Source organism: Clytia hemisphaerica, unplaced genomic scaffold (assembly GCF_902728285.1).
Source record: "Clytia hemisphaerica strain Z4C2 unplaced genomic scaffold, Clytia hemisphaerica genome assembly, whole genome shotgun sequence".
Taxonomy (NCBI): Eukaryota; Metazoa; Cnidaria; class Hydrozoa; order Leptothecata; family Clytiidae; genus Clytia; species Clytia hemisphaerica.
Window position 1 is genome coordinate 688,613 of NW_027104149.1, and position 26,303 is coordinate 714,915.

The 26,303-nt window shown below is 35.1% G+C and overlaps 2 protein-coding genes across 2 annotated transcripts; both read left to right on the forward strand.

The window, feature by feature from the left end:
• The first annotated feature begins 3,566 nt into the window (after positions 1–3,566).
• On the forward strand, positions 3,567–11,311 carry LOC136814017 (type 2 phosphatidylinositol 4,5-bisphosphate 4-phosphatase-like). Its single transcript, XM_067070524.1, has 9 exons — positions 3,567–3,709; positions 8,607–8,860; positions 8,969–9,075; positions 9,357–9,480; positions 9,742–9,788; positions 9,956–10,046; positions 10,335–10,368; positions 10,520–10,540; positions 10,876–11,311. The coding sequence occupies exons 1-9, from the start codon at positions 3,616–3,618 to the stop codon at positions 10,959–10,961; spliced, it is 858 nt and encodes a 285-aa protein (XP_066926625.1). The 5' UTR covers positions 3,567–3,615; the 3' UTR covers positions 10,962–11,311.
• Positions 11,312–14,560: 3,249 nt separating this feature from the next.
• Positions 14,561–24,893, forward strand: LOC136814018 (ectonucleoside triphosphate diphosphohydrolase 3-like). The gene is made up of 11 exons (XM_067070525.1): positions 14,561–14,700; positions 15,275–15,446; positions 17,711–17,828; positions 18,206–18,359; positions 19,950–20,094; positions 20,654–20,857; positions 21,983–22,115; positions 22,814–22,977; positions 23,418–23,528; positions 23,850–23,966; positions 24,579–24,893. The coding sequence occupies exons 2-11, from the start codon at positions 15,300–15,302 to the stop codon at positions 24,813–24,815; spliced, it is 1,530 nt and encodes a 509-aa protein (XP_066926626.1). The 5' UTR covers positions 14,561–14,700; positions 15,275–15,299; the 3' UTR covers positions 24,816–24,893.
• Positions 24,894–26,303: the final 1,410 nt, after the last annotated feature.

The following is a 26,303-nucleotide window of genomic DNA, read 5'->3' on the forward strand; positions in this document are numbered from 1 at the left end:
GGTCTTTATAAATCTATGGCTTGAACTCAATGCCGACAGATCTGGGGTGTCGTAACAAAGAGCCTTGTCGAAAACAGAAAGTAACTTCTTAACATAAACTTGTTTTATGGAAATAACTCGAACGAACCCAGTTTTACGTGCTGGCTTTCAAGTGAGGAATTATTGGATTTCACGGCATGGGGCCAATATCTTTTTTTAGTTAACAAAATTTTTTTGAGGTTTGTTAATAGACGATATCGGCTTTCTGAATTCTCCCCGAATGATTACCCATGATGAATTGTTAGGGTTTGGGTTATCGTCCGTGAATTTTTTTGCGCAATGCATCATGGGTAATCATTCGGGGAGAATTCGGTAAAGCCGATATCGTCTATTGAATAGGCTTTTTGGAGTCTTTAAAAGAAAGCTGAGAGGGTTTACTGTTAAGTATAAAGGGCTATAAACTTCAGACGATTGATAGTGCAGCGGATAGTTTTAATTCGAAACATGTGGTTGTATTTCAAGACAAAGGAGGATAGATAGGATAGATTTTGTTTTTATATTTTTTAATTTAACCATAACTAGGCTTTAGTTTAGGAAAGTTTTTTAAACTTATCATTATCTAATACACGATAAAAAATGAGAATTTGGACCTGAAAACATCTCTTGCATTTTTAAATTCGGTATTATTTAAATTGATTTTCAATAAAAATCGTCAGAGATTTTGGGTTGACTAGCCACGGCCCGCCATTTTTTCATTAAAATATAAAAATAAATGACGTAACCTTCACTTGGTAAGAATTTAGTCATAAATTTCAACATACGTCACCTTGAACTTGAATGGTGAAAGCATTGAAATATGTCCAAACTATAACCCATTCGGAAGCACCAGTATAAATAGAATATTCAATTCAACATTCATAAAATGTCAAGATTGAATTGAAAATAACATTCTATAGGTTACCAACGAAACTGTGTTGAATTATTAATAACAATTTTCTATTTCAAGATTTCAAGAGAAACACGTTGCCGTCGTATCAACGCGCTGGCGTCGGCAAAAGCGTGCGGCAGTAGCCCGGGGGGGGGGGGTACTAGGGTTGCGAGCTGACGAGACGACTTTCGATTCTTGGACCCTTACCCTTATGCCGTACCCTCCATTTGCCTAAGTACCCCCCCCCCCCCTTCGGGGCAGTAGTCGACATATAGTAGACCTACCTAAATCAATACCTTCGTTGTACACCTATTGTTTAAAGAAGACTCGGTGTTTATTTGCGCACCGCATTGAGTTCTTTTTTCTCGGGAGAAAGTACTGTTGATAATTGGGTTAAATCAGGCTTTCTTTTTGAAAAATTGAAAAAGATAAACATATTTGCTAAAGGATGCTCTTCAAAGTCAAAAAAAAAATTGTTCTCAGAAGATCCAATCGTCTACAACAAGGTTACTAGAATGGGGATAATCTAGATATTTCCCGCGTTTAATGATATTTCTCTAACGGACGATAGCATCTCTAGTTTATTCACGGAGTAATATGGACGCTAGGCTTCTGCTCATCCTCTAGCGAAAAAGTTTCTTATAGGAAGTATAGGTCTGCGAATCAGACTATATGGACGCCGGAAGCTTTTGTTGTCTAGATGTTTAAGGTGGTAGTCTACCCAAAAATAAAAAATCATCGAAAAAATTGTCGAATTCTGGTTTTTGGGTGTTTTGAGATCCTTAGGTCTTTCTGAACATCTCCTGAAAATTTCAGAGCTATATCTTTATCATTCAGGCCGCAGTGAGCATTTTTATCCTGTTGGGTGCTTGAAAAATCGCCCTAGCAACAGAAAAAATCCCGTTGCTAAGGACTTATTTTTTCAATCTCGGCCGAAACATAGCAATGTGATACGCCAAAAGAAAGCTCTTTTTACGCCCTTTTCGAGCGTCAAAATATTATTTTCCGTGGCATTACGTAATCCTTCAAATTAAAGATGGTAGCTGCAGTAGTGTAACACATCAAAACCAGCTGAAAAGCAAGCTGTAAGCATGATTCTGCAGATTTCTTGGCAAGTTTTAGATCAAAACTTAATCTCTTTGATTGAAATGATTTATTTAAATGAAGAATGGACTCTACAGAATCTATAAAGTTGCTCTACATTGGTTGTGTTGCTGGATTTCTGCGAAAAACATTTAAGTTGTCGGCATTTTGTTTTGAGCATAGACAGTGTGCTTTTGGTGGCTCACATATTGTTTTGTAGTGGATTTAAATGTAACTGAGATATTTCCAAGCACAACATGATATAACAGAGATAGAAATGTGCATTATAATGAACTGGACCTAACTTCTGGAGACACACATTCTCATATCTGACACCAGCCATTCATAACCGCCTAGGCGGTAACCGAAGCGAAGGCGCCGCCTTCGATCAAGCCAGCTCATTGTCAATTCAAGTCTATGTGAATAAAAATATGCACTAGAAAAGTTTCCATGTCTACAGAGAGTCATGTTGGAATTTCAATGAACATTTTGTCAGACTTATGTGGCTGTTTTCACCCAAATTTGATGTTATCGCAAGATTACCGCAAAGTTTGCTATATTTACGTAACTTTAGCGCAACATGTTTTTGTTGATTTTTGGATATTTATCAATTTTTGTGAAATGTTTTACTTTAACTTATGAAACCTGACTGGTTTGATGAGTATTCAGTGAAGAAATTTTTTGAAAAGAGCTTTCCAGCTTAAAATGATAGCCATTTTTGTCTTTTTCTTTGATTTTTCTCAAAAAACGCGTTTCCGGGGGTTCGCAAACACCTTGTCAGAAATATCTTAGGATTGAGAGTAGCTACAGACTTGAAATTTTCAGGGAAGTTTCCTTAAATGATTGTGCATTGAATGAATGGATTAAAAAGTTTTAAAATTGGTTTCCTGATTTTTAATCTCAAAAAAGCGTTTTTTTCAGTTTCTTACCCCCTGGAAAAAAATTTTGATTTTTTTTTTTCACTCATTCCAGACCTTTTCTAAATATTAGTCATTTAAAAAAAAAACTAACTTCATAGGTCAAGCCGACTATTCAGAAAACCTGACACAAGCAAAATAAAGTATTTTACCCCCTGGCTGATTTTACCCCCGTTTTTGGTTATTTTTAGATTTTTTTTTTATTTTTAGAAATGTTAATAGTTGATATACATTTCCTGAAAATTTCATTACGAAATGTAAAGAAGTTCTTGAGTTATTGCAAAAAATGTGATTTTTTGACTTTTGAAATCTGGCGGTAGACTACCACCTTAAGTTTGAATTGCTTCGATTTCAAGCTACAGTATTTGCAATAGTTCTTGATTATAGTGTTTAGAACCGACTTCTTCTCGCCCCTTCTCCGCTTCTTGACCGAGAGGCCAGGTAACTGAAATTGTGAAAAGAAAAGAATTGTATTGTCGAGCTTTTAATTCTACATTTCACGCATTACATTACGCAATGGTCCGCGTCGAGGGGCTCTCGTTGCAGCGTCGATGCTCCAGTGCCTCACTTTTACTCACATGACTAAAAATCTTAGAACCTAACTGATCGAGGTACGGAATTCTTTATTATGAATTAAGCAATATCGAAATCTCGTTAAACGGTTAGGTTCTAAGAAATTTTACCAGGAGAAAAACATTAGAAAACAAAATGGCGAATACGACAGACACAGAACCTTTACTGATAGACACAGATGACAACGATTCACTACCTTCAGCTCCAAACTTAGGCACAAATGAAAATGGTAAGATACTTTGAACTTTCTTTGACCTTCTAAACTGTGTTTTAGCATTTTTGTAAAGGCTAAATTCATTGATGGAAAACAAAAGTAAAAAGTATTGTTATTTTTTCATGAGAACGTAGGTGTCATTCTAACAAATCAAGAGTCCCGCGTCCTGTAGAATAGGAATGTACACATATCGGTAAATTTATCCTGCTGTACATCTGCATATAAACTATATAAATATAAACCCAGACGATCTCAATCGAACGGAACCGACAATCGAACCAGTCGAACCACCAAATTCCCATTATTTTGCTTCACTAACATTGAAGCGCTTCTTTTTTTTGCACGGGAAACATGTGGTTTTGAACCGTGACCTAAGGATTCGGCCCAAAGCGAGTAACGACGAACCAGTGACGAATCATATCCTTTCCATACTGTTGAGAAAGTATGACGAAAGTGGTGGATTGTATGTTTTTGGGACATCAGACACGTGCGTTTGGTTTGGGAACGCGAAACACGAACGCGAACTACCCATGTCTAAACTTTTCAATATATCTCCAAAACTAACAGACTTTTTGAAATTCTGTAAAAAGGTCTAAGCTCCTGAATAGTTTTACTATGTTCTGTGAAAAGATCATAACCATCAGTGAAATACTCGTTCATCTATTTAAGATTGAAGACAAAAATTTGCGAAGAAAAATAAACCTTGAGCACAAAAAATGCTTTTTTAAACACTCTACTAATTAAAGTACCGTGAGAGGTCCTAAAGCCGACAGCCCAGCCTAAATCCGATGGGGTCTTTCAAAGATACAAACTAAAATAAAAACAAGCCTTTAACACTGTGACGCAACGAAGATACCAAAGTGTCAACTAAACTGAGAGATTTGATACATTGAACCAATTGAACCAAATAGAAATAACAATAATTGCTTCTTATACAAAACATAATTTTTTATTGCAATATGTACAACAGCAGTAACACTCATCATAAAAAGTAATTACTTTTATAACAATTCACACTTTTTAAATTACATTAATTGGCATCTTGACATTATAGCCATCTTGTTAGATGTTTTGTTTCGAGAGCTCTTGCAATAGTTTATCGTTCAACTTGGAGAGGGAATGTTTGTAAACATAGAATTTTTTTCATAACAGTTATTTGGGGGGTCGGAATTAGGCAGGGCTGTCGGATTTAGGACCACTCACGGTAAATGAGATAAGATAAGATAAAACCTTAAAATCAACCAGAATTTACAACCTTTCGTCCAAAGCAAAAGACGTGCTTTTCTCGCCGCCATCTTGTTTTAGAATGAGAATTCTAGAGAATTCCATTCGGTTCCAACTCCTGCGGCCTTTTTTTCATCCAATCAGATCGCGCGATTTCACTTTCGCTTTCTCTAGTCCAATAAGACTGCGCGGGATTTGAGTCATGTGACATCTCTATTAAAAAACCCGCGCGAATTGAAATAGAAATACAGGTGGTCACACTACTGGCTACAGAAACTAAAAGCAAGCAATTTAGGCCAATATTTTTGGTTTTTCTGAAGGACAAAAGGTATAGGAAGCTTTACTGAAAGAGGGATAAGGCTGGGACAATCTATTTAAAAGATATGGACAAAAAAAGGCACTTTTTTGGGTGATAATTAAGATTTTACTTAGAAACTTTAATTCTCTTACCCCCGTCTCGCCCCCCCCCTGATATGAGCAAGGGAACCATGTTGGCCACCCCTACTGAAGATTTCAGATCAAAATAAGCAAGGAATTAATTCCTGTAACTTGAAGAAAATTGGAAAAAGCTGGTTTTTGACTGATCCTAAAGTGCTATTTTTTGGTAAAAGCTATGCAATTTATGTTTAGATTTCTAGAAAGCTTACCCATTCATTGTCAATACATTTTTTATTTGAAAGTAATCTCTTCCATGGAATAAAAAGATATAGTCAAATCTTGTAGGGTCATTTTTAAAAAAAATTTTGCCAAATTCGATTTTCGCATTTCGCCATTTTACCCTACGCAAACGCACGTGTAGAGGGCGTCAAACACTCTTCTTTGATTTACGATAGAAAATTGGCTTTCTTTAGAGTATAGAGCAATCATACGCAGTCTAAAAGCGATTAAACAGCAATCGAATACAGTCTAACGACAATCAAATGCAGTCGAACAACAATCGAACCAATCGAATGCAGTCGAACACAGACAGTGAAGTCAAGTTTGAAGATATTCTTTATTAGAAAAATGGCTAAAAGCAGTCAAAACGCAATTTACTTACCTCCTGAGTTTGTCTTTGCTATGCTAAAATATAACAAACCTTTGTCATGCTGTCTAATTACAAAAACTTCCAATCACTACTTCTCTGCCATCTTGTTTCACTTTAAATGCTGTGTTTTAAAATTCCTTAGTTACATTATATGTACGGAAAAGGTTTTCTCCAAGTTTTTTCAATCCCGGGATTAAACTACGAGGGCGGTTTCGCCCGCTTATTTTTCTTTCGGCGTTGAGCCCTGGGGATACTTAACAATAAAAGAGATTCTAAGATTAATGTTGAAATGCGTATTTTTTCTATGAATTTAGGCGATACTCAACAAAAAATAAGGTGGTTTTAAACAAATCTTTGACAAATTGGTGTTTCTTTCTTTTCTAATAGATGCAAATCACGTTGAAAAAAGAATATATTTCTGCCTTTACTTTCACTTTCGCTTTCGTGTTACGCGATTTTGATTGGATGAATACCCCTCGCTAACAAATTCTGATTGGCAGTAAGTCTTTAGCTTCGGGATTCTGATTGGATCATTTCCCGCGCCATGGTTGAATTTTGATTGGTTGAAAGTTTCTGAGCGTGAATTCTGATTGGATGAATACCTGAAAAGTAAACAATAGTATGTAAGTATTTTGCCTATCAAAACCTAAAGATTTCTAGGGGGTTTTATTTACTTTGCATGACGGTAATTAAGCCTACAAAACACCAAGAAAAAAACCCAACATAGAACAGGTGTATTTTGTAATGCAGAATATGATAGTGTGAATCTTTTTGAAATTCAATGTTAGGATTTTTTCTCAATGCCCCGTAACTATGCCCGGGGTACCCGTTGCTAAGATTTTATGTTAAAAACGAAAGCTATTACGGCAAAAATTAATCAAAAATAGCAATTTTCATAATACCTCAAATATTGATACTTGACTGTACTGACAATCAAACCAATCAAATATTAATATTACCCAGAATTTTGATGTTCAATTGCATTCGATTTAGTTCGACTGGTTCGATCGTCGATTCAGTTGACGATATATCAGGATTAGAAACCAGGCTAGTCTTACCCCTTTTTTTATCTTTCCCTTAACAACAATACAATGCTGACACATTGACACAACACATTGACAAGTAATCCTAGCCTGAATATCCATGCTCAAAATTTTAGAAAAAACAAAATTTACTTCAACATATACGAAGTTCTAAACTTATAGAGCTTGGTCTCCCTAGAATGAAAGTGCAAACCCATGTTTCCAAAACTTTCCTGGTCAACCCAGGGCAGGCCAAACAAAAGGTAATAAAAAGGAGTCTTATAAGATCGAAAACACTTTTACTTTCAGACGATACAAGAACACAATCGAACATTAAAACACTCGAACACAATTTTTATCAATCAAATCTGAAAATTGCCGTAATATTCGATTGAAATTTGATCACGTTTGATGATCGAATTTCAATCAGCTGTTTGCATTCGTTTGCATTGGGTTTTCATTTTCGATTAAGCTAATCTTGGGCCTGAATGTCGACGCAACCAACTTCAGATTAAATTCCTCCACTAGAATTTCCTCAAATCAATGAAATGAGCTTCAACGTAATTATGATGACCTAAAACTCTCTGATCAAGAAATTAAGGAACTAAAATCTATACCCAAAATCTTCTACATGAGCAAATACACAAACCCATGCCATAGCAAAGAGATTTTGGTCAAATTTGACAAAATTGTTATTTTATAAGATATTTTACGCTACTATCATTGTCAGAATATATTGGCATAGGTATTTTAGCATTTTGCAGAGTTTGGGCGAGAGTAACATGTTCAGGCTTGCTTTTTTATCTAATAAAATATTTCGATTTGGGAGGGTTATACTGGCTTTTGGGCTTTATTTTCAGCCTAGTGGGTCCTCAGATCCTAAGTTCTTCAATCTTTAAGTCTCATGTTAAAACTCAACCCCTACTTGCAGTTTTTAAAATCTTGAAGTAAATTTTTTTGTCACGCAGATGATTGTAGGACAACCCTGTATTATTAGAATTTTGATTTTATTAGGGCATTCTACTCAAACATAATTCTATTTGAATTGAGACATTCCTATATCATTTCAGGCGTGCAACAACATGCACACCCCTCCACACACACCTAAAATCTCAGAGGAGTGCAATCAAGCACACACCATAAATTTAGACTTTACTATTAAAAGTGGTAGATAGCACGCCTTATTACATATCTAAATTAGCAAAACTCAGATTTTAGGAGTGTGATTGATCACACGTCTGGCTTTTTTAAATGGCAAAGCCTGCTATATAGATCGACACAAAAAAGATGATATACTATAAAAGATGTCAACTTGAAAAGGTGTCATTCACAATTACCATAGCAACAAAAAAAATCCAAAATAGAAATATTTCTTTTGCTGCTGGAGCATGGAATTGTTCTCACGCCTGATTGGCCAAAATGCTCTCTGATGCAGCCATTTTTATAATTTTTTGTGCTCTGCTACCAAAAAAGTATAGTTCAATAATATGGTGAAACCCAGCTACAGTTGCAGTCTGTTAATGTTACTTTTATCTAATTGCATAAATAATTCAATAACTATATCTATAAAATGAAACTTTTTTAAAACACATTGCTTGTTCATATAAAGGGGATGATTTCTTTTATGTTTTAATTTTAGATGGCAGCATTGACGTCACCAACTCCTCAATAAATCAAAACAGAACAAGTGGAGATGGTGCACCTCCACCTTATACAGACTCTCCTCCCCCATATGAGGGGGTACCTGGGGTGCCTGCAATTGCTGCAGCTCCCGCACCACCTGGTGTTATGGGAGAACCAACGGTTGTTTGCAGAGTTTGTCAGCAGTTGATTTTCATACGGGGACGTGAAGGACAAAGAGTTGTAAAATGTTCAAACTGTCACGAAGCAACTGTAAGTTTGTTAAGTATTGTATTGACTTAAGTGTTTTGATATTTAGAGGGTTCTCATGAAATGATATAATAGTTCTTTATACATGAAATGAATTTTATCTTCGTTTAGCCAATCAAAGCACCACCTGCTGCTAAAAAATACATCAGATGTCCTTGTAATGCATTGCTAACATGTCGTGCTACATCTACCAGAATTTCATGCCCAAGACCTAATTGGTTTGTATTTAACATATATTGTCTTCTATCATTCTAATGCTCAGTCGGATATTTGCAAATTTCTCGAAATAAATTAGATCTTATATTAGGGATAGAATTGACGTTATAAGCTCTAGGTCCATTATTTCAAAAAATTTCATTCCAACAAGGGAAATCTATTGGTGCATTGTAATTGGTGCATTGTAGGCCTAAACTGGGTTATATTTTTATTCAAAACATTGGCTCCTTTTTTTTAAGATATGTTTTAAACTGATTGCCAATAATTGTTTTGTTACTTTTAGTAAACGGGTGATAAACGTTGGTGGTACACCACCGGCTGCAACTGGCCCCATGGTGCCAAATGTACAAGCTGGCAATAATTCGAGAATAAGAGTTACTTGTGGGCACTGTAATGAAACTTTTGTGGTAAGCTGTGATGGTTTAGTTTTCTTCATATCATGAGAGAGGTGTCTTTCAAGATAAAGCATAATTCCTAAACTTCTTATATTTAGTGGTGTTAGAAGACTAGCAAAGTGATCTAACTTTTTTACCTACGCACATTCGACCCAGTTCTAGTATCTATCAGATTTAGAAAAAAAGCATTCTATTTTTGTTTGTAAGTGTTTGCTCCCATAGATTCTATAGACGCAACACAATCTTAACTTTTGGGTTTGTTTTTTTCTATAGTTCCGCACAACTGCTCATTTGGCAAGATGTCCATACTGCCGACGAGTGTAAGTCCGGTCATTATATTTTGATATGAATTTTAGAATTACTAATAAAAAATTATATGTATTGTTTGTCCGATTGGTTCAATCAGTGTTTTAATCTCATATAATAAGTTATGTCAATTTTTTTAGCAAAATGGATTTTAACTTCCTATTACTTCTTTTTTGTATAGATCTTCAGTGGGACCAAAATTTGCCAAGAACAGGGCCATTATTTTTGCTGCCATTGGTGTTCTTTTCTTGACTGCTGGTGTTGGAGTTACTGTAAGAATTGTACCTTTATTGATCTTCTTTGAGAGATTATTCTCTACTGACAGCTATATCTAAAGTTGTGAAGATTTGGATTTAAAGTTTTGCTATTTGTCAATTTTTCCTAATATTTTTCTTTATATTCTCTTATTTGAGAGATTATTCTCTACTGGCGGTTTTACTAAAGTTGTGAAGATTTGGGTTTATTTAGTTTTGCAATTTGTCAATTTTTCCTAATATTTTTCTTTATGTTCTCATTATCTGAAACTTTATCAATAACCTTTTATTATTTAAATTTTTCAGGTTGCCACTTTGGAAATTGCTCAAAAGAATGGAGGTAATTTGCTGATATTTTCTTTGTTGTTCTTTGACTTAGCCTTAAAGTTTTCTTCAAAAACAACGTTCCAAAGTTCTACCTGTTTCTGACATTTTACCTGTCAGAACGTTGGAATACAACCATTCTATTTTCATTTTGTTTTTCTTTTTAGGGGTTTATGTTGTTTGGATTGGTAAGCTTTTACATTATTCTGCTGATATCTTTGATTATAATAATAGTTAGGCCTTGTTGTTGTTTCTGGCCTAAGCTTTACCCAAAAATTTATCGTATTTGTAAAAAGTGCTATCCTAATGGTAGCACTATTCGATATGGGTCAATTTATGATTCAATGAATTTCTCTGTATATCGTTATTACCATAATTTGAGTTGTCATCACATCGAGAAAAGTGATACCATTGGAGTTGTAATGCTTATTTTACTTCTGTGACTGTTTGTTATAAATGAAGAACAAGGTTGTGTTGTTTTTAGCTCAACATTTTCTACATCATTTTCTTCTTAATTTTCAAGGTGCATTTATTGTTGGATTATTAAACTTGATTCGAAGCTGTTATTATTGCCAAATGACCGTCAGTCAAATCGAAGGTCAATCTTAATGAAGAACATTATGCAAATTGAAAGCAACACCTACAAAGATCAATGAATGAAGAAAGTAATATGGTAAACAGTGCATTGTTTCAGAAGAAGAAGATGAAGATGAAGATAATGATATGGAAGATTTTCACACAGTGGTGCATTTTTAAGAAAAATCAAAATAAGTGAATATTTTTTGCCTAAGCAAGTAAAGGATTCTAATGGCATGAGTATCATACAGCAATTTGAGCAATGGGTTGAATTATTTTATGTCTTGTTTACGGTTCTGTTTCAAATACCCCTTAAAAAACCTTTGTCATTGGTGGGGAATTTTAGCTCTATGATTATGTAGCAACTTTTCCCCAAAAATTTACTATTATGATATCTTCCCAATCGAAATAAACCTTATACTCTTTGCTAGTGTTGTTTTTTTCTCTAATATGAAGCAGCTCTTAACATTTTCTTTTCTTCTGTTCTTAAAAATTGGGGTATAAGATCCCAAAAAAGACTTGTATATAAAAATTATAATTAATCTATATTAACAGATAATCAATTTTATGAATTGTCTATTAAAAAATACTTTCAATTTATTAATTTTTATTTTTTTTAGAATTTTGATTACTCTTAAGTTTTTTTCTGTTGCTGCCTCTTTATCTAAAGACTCTCCGAAACATGACACATTGGAAAATGTTGAAATATGTTTTGTCAACAAAAGGACACTTGTTGATTTATATACATTTTCTCATAAACGAATTTCTTGAAAAGTAGGTGAAGCTTAATATAAATACATGCATATACATTCGAAAACACAATAGCCATGCCTCTTAATCGAGTTGTTGTTAGTATTTTTTTGAAAAGAATATGTCAGTATTATTTTTTGTTAATGTTTTTATTCTTTAGATGCGATATATCCTTTACAATACCAAAGGTTTGTTTAGTGTAGAATATGTACCTAAGTAGCCTAGAACTCTTCATATTAAAACAGTTTGCTGTGCTGTGATAACTAAAAAAGTTCCTCCTATTTTATGGCCCTCTTTTCTCTGATGTACCAAATGTTCGAGCAAGAACTTGGTTCGACTGACTCAAAGACGCCCAATGAATTTTTCAATTTCTAACTGTAAAGTTTCGAGAAAAAGGAATTCATTTAATAGCAAAATGCATTTCTATGTGTACGTATTTTCCTAAGGATATGTCTACATTAGTGTTTTGCACGATAAAGCTTTGTTTACATTGGACCTGATCAGGGTTGATCTGAACGAATCCACACAGTCTAAATTATTATTGCTTGGAAATTATCAGCATGTAGTTATACCCTTATACACTTAATGTAGCACTCGCACAGAATTGAGTGTAAATAATGCTTTATTGACAATAGAAAATTTTCCACACGGTATGACTTTTTTATATTAAAGAAAAAAATCAATGTCTTTTATTAAAGATTATATCATTAGCCTTTTCCAGGCATTTCTCCTTTCATTATTTCAAATCAAGACATCACCTCTTAACATACCTTCTCTTTTTTACTAAAACTTTAAAGTGAAGTTCTACTTAAATAAATATCTGTTGATTTTAAGTGAGTTTTGCAATAATTATATACAATGCATTGAAATGTTTTTTGAACTTTTGACATTCTTCAACTGTTTTAAAAGTTTTAATTCTTAAGTTATTCCTGAGGTAATGAGCAAAATACAAATTAATGAGTCAAAAATGAATAAATTTATATCCAACTCTTGGGGATTTTCGAGAATCCACTTAGAATTAACATTCCAACAACAACATTGACTTGATCCACTAATATCGAACCATCATTCAATTCCATCAACCTCTGCCTTATCAAGAATCAAAGCTCTTTTGCCCAATATTTACCAAAGGCTAACATGTGAGTTTCTTTTACTTTTTTCGTTATCAACATTTAAGCTTTTCCTGAGTTTTTATCTTCGAATTATTTAAGATTGTTGTGCTTTTTATTCAATGTTTAAAAAGAGAGGTAAAATTTTATGTGAAAAAAGGTTCAAATTTCTCTAGTCACTCACATCGTTGAATAATACCCTTTCATCTATATTATAACTTGTAAGAGTATCATAATAGGTATCATAATCACTGTCAACAATTACGCTACTTTTCACTTTTTAGGTCCAGGTTTGAGGTTTCACTTTCACTCAAGGCATTTCAGAATACTCATCACCTCGTCAATTTTCGGTAAGCACCATATCTGCAATCTTGTTTTTAACATACTTTCTCTCCTAAATTATCTACTTACATGACGTCTTTATAAGGACATTAGAGGTTTTTAAATTACGTTTGAAATCCGCTATTAACTTAACCTTTCCCGGCTAAAGTGACATTACACGATAACTTGACATCAACTAGTATAGTATGACCTAAACCCTCGTCATTTCTCTCCTGGACATAGCTTTATAAGGAAATAGTATCAGATTACGTGTTTTAAAAATTCCGTCAACTAGTATAGTATGACCTAAACCCTCGTCATTTCTCTCCTGGACATAGCTTTATAAGGAAATAGTATCAGATTACGTGTTTTAAAAATTCCGTCATTTTTATAAGGCCAGTATCATAATTACCGTTTTATCTATGTTTGGATTAACTTCATAAAATAAACAAACGACATTCTGATACGATGGGATGGGATGAGTTGTATTTTTTACTTCTCAAAATTTTCTTTGTTTATAGGTAGGCGTGTGTGTTGTTATTATGATTCACTGGAGTTTTCTTGGTTCATAGTGTTGTGTTAGCAATGTTGTTTATGATAAGTTTGGTTGAACCGGTGCTGGTAGAATTATATGTCGCTCGCTATGATATGTACGAGACAGTTATGTCATCTTTTTTGACTATGTTTGAGAAATGCCTGATAAAAAGACTTCAAACGACCTTGAATTCAGTACTGCTTGAAAGCGGAGGGAAATCTCACAGTTATGCTGATTATTACTTTGAGAGGGAGGAGAACCTAGAGGGTAAGGGGTTGATCTCTTGGAAAGAGAAGCCATCTCCTTCCCAACTACGGTCTACTTTCTGAAAAATATCAGAAAAAGTCGAATTAAATTTTGATTTTGAAGCAAAGTTTTATGATATTATTTTTACTGTCAAGCCTTGTTTATTTCACCGAAAGATTTCTGATATAAGTAAAAAAGAAATATTAAAGATTCCACCTCAGAGATATAGCATTTATGAATATGTTAGTAAAAATGTATATTAAATGTTTTAGTTGAAAAGATACGTCAGAGTATAACGACTCGAGTTAGTCTGATAAACGATCTCTTAAAAAATCGTGCCTATTCAGCGTGTTAGCGTCTTTTTGAGAGATACGATCTTGTGGTGGTGACATGATGTCATAGATTTGTCAAAATGTCAATCGTGATAAATTTTCTCGTAAAAGAAAGTTGAACTGAATTGATGTTCGTCGAGATACAAATTCAGTTTACTACGTTTTATTCTAGTGTTTGCTGAGTGAAGGATATTAATGAGATATTATGATTGTGTGTTAATTAGTCGATAATGGTTGGTCGTTATTAAACAAATTATGACTATTTGGTTTTCTGAGAATGTGATGGAACACAATTAAAACTATAATACAAAAATTACGTATTGCATGAGTTCTGTTTTCACTTACGAAAACTGGCGATGTAGACAGTTATTCTTTTTTTTTCAATCGGGAGATGGAACGGCTCAATACCTTTCACAAATTCAATATTGTCCAACCATTGAGTACGGATCCGGGGGGATATTAGGTTTGCGAGAGGACAGGTATCTCTGAAATTTGAAAATCGACCTTTTGAGAGACTGAATTTCGAAAACTTTGTTCGTTTTTTGACGTTTTTACCACCCTTAGAGAGAGTATATACTCTAAATTTCAGCCAACATTTTAAAATTTTAGCCCAAATTTCTTTTGAGGGACTTTTTAAGTGTGTGAAAAGGGGGCCCTATGGTTCGCATGTACTCTTAGGTGCCAAATAAACGGGCCCCCCGCTTGTTAATATTTCGAAAATTTTCCAACCCCCCGGACCTTATTAGGACCCTCCCGTTTATTAATTTTTAAGAATATTTTCAGTTTGTAAAAAATAGTCCTCTTATTTTGCTCCAAAAAGCCTAATTTTAGCCAATATTTACCTTATTTTTGGGTTTTCAGAAGTACAATTTCCAACCCCCCGGCAATTAGGTCCCCCCGTTTATTAAAATTTCGAAAATTAACCAACCCCACCGTTTATTCGAACCCCTCCCCGTTTATTTGGCACCTAAGAGTACCCGGCACCCATCTTGCCTAAGTACCCCCTCCCCCAGATACTGATAAAGTATCCACTTTTTATGTTTTACGTTTCAGGGATAGATAGAATATTCAACCAAAGATGTGTAGCTGTGGAGTTACGTTGAAAAGATGGTTCTGCATTTTCATGTTGATCAGTATCGCTCTGATAATTTCCGGTCTGTTTTTTATCATTTATGGTGCTTTGAATTATGAAGATGAAACTGAAGACCTTCGATACCAAAAAGCTGTAAGAAAGATTATATTTGGGAAAATATCATTTTTACATGATAATGGGTGGGGCTGTCAGAGAAAAGCCTTAATCTATATGTCTACTTTTGTCCACTATTTCTTTAAATTTGAACCACAAGTGATTTTGTGCATCAGAGATACTGGCTAAAGCGATCTGGCCAGCCAGGGTGCAGTACCCAGTGCTAATGAGTCCCAATAAGGACAAAATACACACTCCTGCTCTGCCACCCAATTCTTCTGATAGAATATAGTAAGATAGAAATTCTTATCCCTTCATATATGTAAAGAGCATTAGAATCTAGATATTTTACACTTATTATGTTTCCAATTCCACGAAACAATGATATTGTTTAAGCATTGTGTTGACCGTTTAAGTCTTTAGAAAAGCAGGCAATACCCAGGTAGATTCCAGTAGCGGCCTGGCTTAATTTTCTTGGTGGTGCAAACTATGAAATTGGCGCCCCTGGTACTTTTGTCCTTACTTGCGCCCTCCATCATTTAGTGGAAATATTAAACTGTAAGAGCAGTTGAAAGTTGAAAGTAGTTGAAAGTAACGCCCAGAATCTTTAAGAATTTTTATTTATACGAAGGTGGTGGTAATGATAACTTGATATCTATTTCCTTGTTGTAATTTCAAATGTCATAGTTTTCTAAAGAAGGAAAAATCTTTCTATTTTCAACTTGTAAAATGTCTAAAAATGCCTCAATTTATCTTATACCGATTTAGCCCCAAAAATAAAGCTCTTGAAATAAAAAACATGAGTTGTTGATACTTGAAATGGAAATTTTATACCTAGCAAGTCGATTTGGTCAATATTTTTGTTTTCTAAAACTTTATCAGAAAAATTACCTGATAATGTTAAAACTTTTGCGCCGCTGGTCTTACTTTACTCTCCATTAAAGAAATATGGCTAAAATAGGCCCCAAAAATTTGAAGGTTGGTAGGAATAGGGGTTCTTTTCAATTTTGGCGACACAGACAAAAAATTTTGATGTAAGAAACGTCAAACAGCTTAAAAGATCTTCTAAAAAGGAGAAAGTTAGTCAGCATAAGACCACAAAAACCACAGCGAGCATTATCAAGTTTCAATCTCTCATTTTGAAGGTGAGCATCCTAGTGGATTCACAACACTTCTTTTGCTTTGACTTTTCACGATTCAATGTTGAGAGTAGTTTTTAAAAAAGTCAAGAGAAAGGATGCAAGAGTGTAAAATAAAACGAAGCGCCGCAGTTAATTTTTTTTCCGTACATGGACGGGAGTATCATCGACGGTCGGGAGTATCTCATCTTTGTTGTTTGTTTTTGTTGTTTGGAATTGCTTAGGTCAGGGTTGCTAGTAACGGCTTGTCACTGTACCAGGTGCATACTCGGCGCCTTGGGCCTAGTAACGGCTCGAATTTCAGTCAGGTTAAAAAAGGGGCAATTTTACCCATATTATAATAACATCACCCCCGTCTTTTTTGTCATTCACTAAGTATATCCGAATTTTGTGTCCTGCTATGCGAGTGTGGTTCAACGGATAGCACGCTGGGTTTCTGATCAGAAACTCTTTCATTTGGTGGGTTCGAACCCCGGTCGGGTCGATATTTCAAGGTTTAAGATAAGTTTAAGATACCCCCGCCCGTCGATGATACTCCCGACCGTCAAGATGACATACTCCCGACCGTCGATGATACTCATGTGCATGTACGGAAAGAAAATTTGCAGCGCCGCAGGCGAAAAAATTAACATTGCACTTATAGAAGGCGTTATAAGCTTGTCGAAGGGCGCCAAGTCGCCCAATTAAACATCAACAAAATTTTGGCGCCCCCTTGAAAAGCTCTTTTAGCGCCCCTCTTAAATCTTTCTGGGTGGTGCACTGCACACCCTGCACCCCCTGCCAGGCCGCCACTGGCTAGATTCTATTCACAATAACCCAAAACGATAATAAAGACTGTTGATGTAAAGACTGAGATGTAAAGACTTTTTCACTTGTCTTTCATTTATTCCTGAATCAATTTTTTAATCATAATTTTGCGTCAGCTTACGGATATTTCATTCAATGAAAGTACCTTATCGGGGAAAATTTTCGTCGGTGAAAATTTTCGTCGGGGAAAAAATTCGTCACTTGCTGGTAGTTGGTAAACGCATTAAGGCCGGGGAAAATTTTCGTAACTTGTCCAAAATTTCGTCACTTTTCCCCGACGAAGTTTTCCCCCGATAAGGTACCTTTTAAATCGTTACCACATCAACTCTAATCATTAATTTTCTTTCTCTCTCATAGGATCGTGTTGGTGCAGTGATAGATGCCGGAGGTTCAGCTACAAGGCTTTCACTTTATAATATGAACGAAAAGACTAAGAAATTCAGACTGCTTGGTGGAAAAGTATTCGAGTGTGAAGGTATTTTTGAATCTTTTTCGGGTCCTTTCTAGCGGTATAACTTTGTAGATTTACGAATTTTTATTTTATATTCGTAAATAGTGGCTATAAATTCGGTCAATGGATTTCATTTCTAAATTACGTTCTTTATGTTGTGAAATTTTGAAAGTAAGAGGTGCTTCCTATTCTTAGAATTCCTTCAATTTGAGTAGCCTTCCTTCCTTCCTTTCCTAGCCTACTTTCCTAGACTGCACACTTTCAAAGTGTAAAGAAGACAGAGTTGTAACATGTGTTTGCATTCCAGCATAATTTAGAAATTGCAGACTAGAAAAAATTCTTTGAAGGTTATGAAAGAATGCCCAAGTGACGGTATACATTAAAAAATCAACATTTTTTAGGGAAAGGTATCGATCATTACAACGAAGACACTTATGAAGAATTGCGCAATCAACTAACTAACTGCTTATCACAACCGTTTCAAAATCGTTTGATAGAAGATCGTGATGTTATTCCACTCTATTTTGGTGCAACAGGTGGCATGAGACTATTACGGTATGTGAGTTTTCTATGATTGATCGAAATTTACAATATATTGCTGAAGTTAAATTTACAATACACTGCATTGCCTGAAGATAGCACCAGCATGAAACACAGTGTAGCAATTATGAGTTATTTCTTCATTTCTCGATAGTTCGCTCGAAATTTCTTCGAATTTCCTTGAGCACTTTGCGATTCTATTTATATTTCACAATAAAACGGTCGGCCGGTCGGTCGGAAAAATTCTTTGAAGGCTCTATTCACATCTGGGTATTTTTTAATTGAAACGGAAGAGGCGCAAGATGATTCACGATTCTTCAGCGTAAGATCAAGATTCTTAAATAAAAGCTCCTTGGTAAGATAGAATGAGACATAAATTTATTTGATTGCATCAGATGTCAAGGTAGGGTCAGTCGGGGGAGTGCTAGCCAACATTTTTTCAAAGTCCAACCCGATATACCGGGTGCGCCACAAAAAAGTTTCTCTCTTTGAAACTGATCTTCTCGAAATCGAAAAATTTTAAAAGAATGATTCCTATTCCATTGGAAAGAAAAAAAGATAAACTTAAATTTTGATGGGTCATTTGATAAATTTGGTTTATTAGATCAAAAGTTATGCTCAATTGAATAAAAAAGTTACTTTCAGAAAGTGCCCGAAAACGTTAAAAATCGACCTATCAAAATTTTTATTATAAAACTAGCAATCGCAATAGGCTTTACATGATTAAGAGCATTTTTACTTAACAAAACACATAAATTTTGAAACTGAAGGGTCGAAATGATTTAAAATCTTCATCAAAATCAATTTAATTTAGCTTTACCGAAATTTTCCTCAGATTTTTGGTTCTAGACTGGATAAAGTCTATGTAAGGCTGGATCTACCTCGAACCCCATATTTGATGTATTTTTATGAATTTTATAAGATTATTTGGCCTTTTTCGACGAATTTTCTTCCTTTCATTGAAATTCAACCTTCCTTTAAATAACAAAAGGTCATATTTAGACAGCTAATTTTCATTTTTAATGGCTGAAATGAAAATACTGATATATCATGTAATTATGCTTCTGTTTAATTTGATAGGTCAATTTTTAACGTTTTTGAGCATTTTCCGAAAGTAACTTTTTTATTCAATTGAGCAAAACTTTTGATCTAATGAATCGAATTCAATAAATGAACCATCAAAATTTAAGTTTATCTTTCTTCTTTCTAATGAAATAGGAATGGTTCTTTTAAAACTTTTAGATTTCGAGAAAATTACTCTCGGGTACCTAATAGCCGGGGGGGGGGGCCCGCTAATTAATTTTTCGAAAATTTTCCACCCAGGACTTTCTTATTCCAACCCCCCCGCTTATTGATTTTTGGGAAAACTTTTTTTGAAAGTTCCCTCTTTTGCCCTAATTCTGCTGTATCAGCCTCTTTTTCGAAAATTTTCCACCCAGGACATTTTTATTCCAACCCCCCCCCTGCTTATTAAATTTTGAAATTTTTTCCAACCCCCCTGCTTATTCCAAACCCCCCGGCTATTAGGTACCCGAGAGTAGTTTAAAAGAGAGAAACTTCTTTTTGGCGCACCCGGTAGAATAACCATTATCTTCTTTCTTAAAGGCTTCAGAATAAAACACTTTACAATCAAACGATGGGAGTGATCAAAGATGTTTTGGAAAAAAGTTCATTCAAAATCGCCAACATCAAAGTTCTTGAGGGAAGTGAAGAAGCTGTCAAGAGTTGGGATGCTGTCAATTTTATGAAGGTAGGAATTCTATTAAAGAAAACTGATAAAAAAATAAAAACTTTAATAAACGTTAATAATAATACCCATTACTCTAGGTCGAAGAAACTAGTTTGGGTGATTTTGGAGGGCTTGTTTTCCAATTTTTCAGTGGGAATGAGATTGTAGGAGAGTCTGGGGCTCCATTGAGGCTGTTTTCTCACACTCCTTTAGTTCTAAAATCAGAAATCCAATGGTTCTCTCAGGTCCATCAGGTCTTTAAGTCAGGGATTCCAGTAGCATCTAAGCGATTAAGTCTGCGACCGCAGTCGGAGGCGACCCTAAGGCTCCTCTTTCGATAGCTATCTACCCGAAGGTAGGGGAGGGCGGCACTCTTTCTCCCTGGATTTCTCCACTTAACCTTGATCCCTCTCTTAATTGCTGAACATCAAGCAGAGAGGCATCAAGTACCATTTTGAGAATCTTTTGTATGACCCGGCTGGGGGTTGAACCCACAACCTTGCGAACCGTAGCCGGATGCTCTATCCCTGCACCAAGGTTCGCTTATCTAATATATAGCATCTAAACTCTACCTATGTAGGCAGCTGCAAACCGTAAAGGAATCGTCGAACTCGGCAGTACATCACTTCAATTTATTTTTGAACCGGATCAAAGCCAAGTGACACCTTCAACGGAAAATGTCATCGAAATCAAAACAACAGAAGGGACAAAGTTGTTGTATAGAACATCCTATTTATGTTTTGGTGTCACCGAGGCTGAAAGAAGAGTAAATGCATTTTTATTGGTAAGTTTACACAATAGAGACTCTTCAATTCGAACCTCTATAACTTGATTATCTCTTGTAAACTCGGACAAATTTCTTGTCCCTTCTGTTTACTCCATAAGTCGAAATTTCCATATCTCGAACAAGTTTGTGCTCCCTGTGCGTGTTCGAGTTATGGAGACTCCACTGTATCGATAGAATTGCTTCCAAAAGAATAATTCGCGAAACTAAAAATTGGGGTAATTTGTGCATTTGAAAGTAACAGTAGAGTTTCTCTAATTCAAACAAGTTTTATGTCCCCTTCAGGTTATAACTCCTTATAAACCAATCTTCCTAACTTGAAATTTCCTTAACTCGAACAAGTTTGTGTCCCCCGTGCGTGTTCGAGTTATGGAGACTCCACTGTATCATTTTCACTGTCAGTAGATGACAACCTTGAAAGGTCCTGTCCTTTTTAAAGTGTATTATTCTCTCGCTGACGAAATTTTACCTTCAAATCTTAAATCTTCTCATACATATGCTCTATTTTGACCCCTGTACAGTTATGGCTTTAAATTGTGGTACGAAATTATATGAGTAATTTTGGATTTAACACATGTTAAATCGCGGTTTAACTTTTATTTGATAAGCGCTACATCATGGCTGGGTGGCCGCCCTCCGCCAACTGAGTCTACTTTGCCCATAGCCGCGTGATGTCATGCTCATAGTGGCCATCGCAACTACTTTTTCAAGTCGACGCTGTAACTGAAAGCTGAGAGGATGAAATATTTTTTGCCTCCCTCTCTCCCTGAAGTTATGGTTGTAGACGATCCTCACTTAATTATGCTAATATTGTATTTATCGGGACAAATTTTCCCCAAAACTTATTATTCGAGGATTAGCCATAATTTTACGCCAAACCTATATCTACCGACTCACCTTTATTTCTCAGCCGCCTGACTACTTGATGTTTGCTAACCCTAATCTAAGTCATAGGCAAATGGGAAGTTAAATTGGAAATTATCCAACTCCCAATCAATATCATCTTTATCAGCTTTTTACTTTGAACCAGGGGAACAGAGAGGTCGATTTTTATCAAGTTTTTACTTATGAGGTAATAGAACCCTTATGTAATGACAAATAAATTTCATCAATTCTTTTAACTAGAATTCAACTTCACTCAATGAAAGTCAACCAATAGACAATCCATGTTATTTCTCTGGTTATAACAAAAACATTACGGTGGATAAGATTTATGGATCTGCTTGTGTGTCTGGTGATTATGCTCGTAATGAATTAGGTATGTGATCAATAAATGGATAGGCCTTTTCATAAATAACTTTGCAAATACTTTCTGCCTCGTTTTGAATTGATCACTATTGTGATTAAATCAAAAGGAATTCAATTCTCGCGAATAAAAATAACCTCGGTCAATTGTCTGAAAACGAGATAGTCGATGTTAGTGACGTAATTTATGAAAAGTTCTATTATCTGCTCATTTTATAAGGCCAGGGAGTGCCAAATGAAGTATTAGATGGCCTTTTCACAATCACAGTTTTGACCACGGTATCAAGACGTATTTCATAGCACTTCTTTTGTTCACATTTGCTCCAGGTTTAATTCATATCAAGGTTTACAATGGTCAAGGAACTGTTTTTAAAAAAGTCAGGATAAAAACCTGAAAAATCATTTCGAAGAATTCTTTTCCACATTAAATTTAAATTGTACAAATTCAGCCTAACTTCAGGAAGATCCAGGGACAATTTTTATGGGGAAGTGAACATTCCATAAACTGAAACCGAGTTGAGATTTTAAATGTTACAGAAATTGCTTTTAAATAATCGTCTTGATTAATATTTAACAATTCTTGTTTCTCATATTTCATACACACAATAAGCATACACTATAGACAATTGCAGGCTTTGGCCTTCGCGTAACGCTCTAAGCGAAGGTAAGGGACATAGTTTTTTATACCTACAATGCTCTTCTCGTCACCAGGCTCTTCTTTTAACGCACCACCTGTCAACGCAACCACGTTCTTGTTCCGTGGCACCAGTGATGAGAACGCATGCGCAAGCTTATTTGAAAAAGTTTATCGTGTGAATCCAACTGGTCCTGGATTTAATGATGTTTCTCAACCACCAGTCAATGGTAATTTCTATGTAAGTTCTGCTTTGAATTTCTTGTTTCTTTGATTATAATTTATACAGTGTTGCAACTAACTATACAGTGTTCCGTATGTAATTAGGATTTTTCACTTAGATTTTTGTTCCAATTGTAAGCATTAAAAGAAAGAAATTTCATCAACGTTCAACTTTCCGTCCGGATTTACACAATCGGTTGCAACACTGTTTAAACCATTGTTCATTTTCGTCCTCTTTATTCCCTTGAATAACAGATGATATCTTAACTAGCTTGCTGGTGAAAATCTTGGTAGAAATTATTAATTTCTACAGAGTTTTATTTTACTGTTAACTTCAATTGAGCTAGATTTTAATCATTTCTGTCTCATCTGTAACTTACCCGCGTTTCGAAATATAGAAAACTCAAAATTATAATATTTTTAACTATTACCAAGAACCACATATTTTTTCGTTTCCAGGGATTATCGACGTTGTTTTATGTAGCAAGATATATGAAGCTTTCAAGTGACGCTGGTCTTGAACAGTTTCGCGCTAAAAGAGATGAAATATGTGCCAAAAAATGGAGTGAGGTATGTACTTTATCGCGTATTCCTCATTGCTTTAAAACAAATTTTGACTTTTTGAAATTCCAGTCGTTGTTTTTAGTTTCGGTAGAAAGTTTTCCATCTTTTTTCTGCAGAAAAATTACCGAGTCTAAATTTAAACAGGCGTACCATGCTAAACCAGTAATGCCTTGAATAGGAAAACTTCCTAGATACTGCAGTATTGAGTTAATTAGCTCAATTTTAGCTCACATTATCTAAAATGCCAGGTCCAAAAATCCTGTCAAAAATTATATTTTTCCTTACGTGCAAGATTGTTGGTAAAACTGTATTTTTTTACTTTTCTAGCTCACCCTGGATAAATATACAGCCCGTCGATGTTTCGATTCTTCCTATTCATATTGGTTATTAACAAAAGGTTTCAATTTTCCTGAAAATTCTGACCAAATCAAATTCATCCAAAAGGTATTTAAACCACTCATACAAATTTCTATTCTTAGCATGTACTAAGATGACGTCATTTTTCTATGGGAACACCTGAAAAAGAGCCGAATGAACAACTTTCTCCCCTTTCAGCGTCGCACGAGCACAAGTTTTGAAAATTTTGTTTATTCGTCTTTGTCAGCATAAAGGTGCTATCATTTTTACCTACAGATAGGAAAAATGCTATCTTAACTTACGCTTATCAACAATCATACAGCCATGTTTCGCCGACACTGGCCTGTTTCATTTGCTGTATCTAGCAGAGCAACTGCTGCCAAAATCAGTTGCCGAAAAATTGACAAAGCTTTTTTGCCCTTTTTGCTAATAAGCTAAGAAATATTGTCTCTCAAATGGCAAAATGACAAATTGCGTTCAACTCTGTCTTATTCAAACCTCTATTATTCGAGATATTCTGTAACTCGAACTTAACATAAGTCCATTCACTTTGAAAATCACACAAAATAATTTCTGTTATTCTAACCGTTCTCTAGTTCGAAGAAAACTATTGGTTCCTTGAAAATCGAATTATAGAGAGTATCAGCTGTATCGTTTTAGCTCAAACTTAAAATAACACGTACCACATTTTCCTATTAGAATGAAGACAATGTCAACATTATTTGGTCGCTTGGCTGGATCAAAGAAGTTCAAGATGATCTCTATAAACGAAAAGGACTTCCGTACCGATTCAGGATTATTACTCGCCGACCAAACTTTATGATTCTTTTAGCTATCGGTGTTATTTTCCTTATTATTGGTGTAGTCTTGTTGGCTTGCTCTATCAAATCGAAACGTAGTGGTCGTGAGCCTGTTCATACAGCTGAAATGTATTGATTGCATCATTAAATTTGATTGCATCATTTGGATTATACTACACTGATATCAGTCTTAAACTCTGGATAGCTTTTTGACCTTTTCATAAATTACGTCACGAACATCACTTGCCTTGTTTTGAAATTACTGCCATGATGATTAACTCCCAGCGGATTTTATTAAAACTACTTTCTATTCATAATCACCATGGTAATTGTTTGAATACGAGGCAAGTGATGTTCGTGACATAATTTTTGAAAAAGTATATTGAAACTGTTACTATTTTGTTGGTCGTATGCTGCACATACCAACGCGATAATTTAGATTTATTTGAGAATTCGGAAGTATTAACCAGCATACCGATGCTTGCGGCAGAAAAAATGGGAGTCAGGGACCAATATAGCCTGTTGGAGGAAAACCGCTCTTTATTACGTAGTTCACTAATGAAATTTGGTTGGTGGGAAGGTGCTGGGTGGGGTCAATACAACTTCTTTTCTATTCTTTGGACCGAGGCCTGGGATTTCGAGATTAGTACAAGTAACATTGGTCATTACAACTAACCCTAGCCTAGATATCCAAGCTGTGCATTATTTTCTTATTTTGATGTTTCTGCTATTTGCAACACGGATGCTCATAAGCCCAGGATCGGAAATTTTGTTTTGCTTCGCCCAATTATAGAATCAACAAAGAACGCATGTTGTGCCTTCCGATATTGGAAAGCAAATCGCTTTAGTAAGAACAGACAGTTAGAAACATTTCGCGAGTTCCTGTACGTGGCCGCAATCAAAAAAATCATAACCACACTCATAAAAAAATTACGTTTGCGTCTTTTTTTTACCGTTTTTTGCCGAGACGATAATAGTAAACATAATCATTATAAGCAGACTGTGACTTTAATTTGCTGTAAAAAGTTTCTGCGTCGGTAGAAATTTCTCCAACTTTCAACAATGATAGAACACACCTATTTATACAAAGTTAACCAGAGCATTTTTTATCTTTCTCCTTCTTCATCCTCAATGAAGCACTCAAAGTCAAATAGAATTTTTAAGCACATAAGATTTTCTTATAATTGTGAAATGCCGTTTGCGCATTCGCTACGGTGGAGTGCATGACGTAACTCGCGCGGCAACAAACTCGCCTTCTGTTGGCTGGTCATATTGGACGTTTTGTGGCGTTTCCACCCTCAAAGCAGTGAGCGCTTTATCATTCCGCAACTCTGTCCACCATTTTAAATGAGTTAACAATAGATCCAAAAGGGCGTCCTTATCAAGGAAGGTCATTTGCTTTGGTCTCCGGCTTTGGTAAGTAGTAATGTTTTCGATGGAAAATGGTAAGAAACTTAAGTTTATAAGTGTCATTTAGTTTTTGCTGGCTGATAGAATGGCAGGATCCTGGATGGTTTCCCTAACTGACAGATAGCAGTAAACCAGAAATATAAAAAATGAAAAAATAATTTACAGCCTGGATATCCTAACCTGATAACAGTTGTTCACAATTTTCTTACGGACA

What these genes read in the sequence shown, in the direction of transcription:
- LOC136814017 (XM_067070524.1), top strand. Translation starts at nt 3,616, where the DNA reads ATGGCGAATACGACAGACACAGAACCTTTACTGATAGACACAGATGAC. An exon ending in CTTAGGCACAAATGAAAATG is followed by an intron (nt 3,710 to 8,606) that starts GTAAGATACTTT and finishes TTTTAATTTTAG; the next exon opens with ATGGCAGCATTGACGTCACC. An exon ending in GGTTTATGTTGTTTGGATTG is followed by an intron (nt 10,541 to 10,875) that starts GTAAGCTTTTAC and finishes TTAATTTTCAAG; the next exon opens with GTGCATTTATTGTTGGATTA.
- LOC136814018 (XM_067070525.1), top strand. Translation starts at nt 15,300, where the DNA reads ATGTGTAGCTGTGGAGTTACGTTGAAAAGATGGTTCTGCATTTTCATG. An exon ending in TTATGCTCGTAATGAATTAG is followed by an intron (nt 22,116 to 22,813) that starts GTATGTGATCAA and finishes TCTCGTCACCAG; the next exon opens with GCTCTTCTTTTAACGCACCA. An exon ending in CAGTCAATGGTAATTTCTAT is followed by an intron (nt 22,978 to 23,417) that starts GTAAGTTCTGCT and finishes TTTCGTTTCCAG; the next exon opens with GGATTATCGACGTTGTTTTA.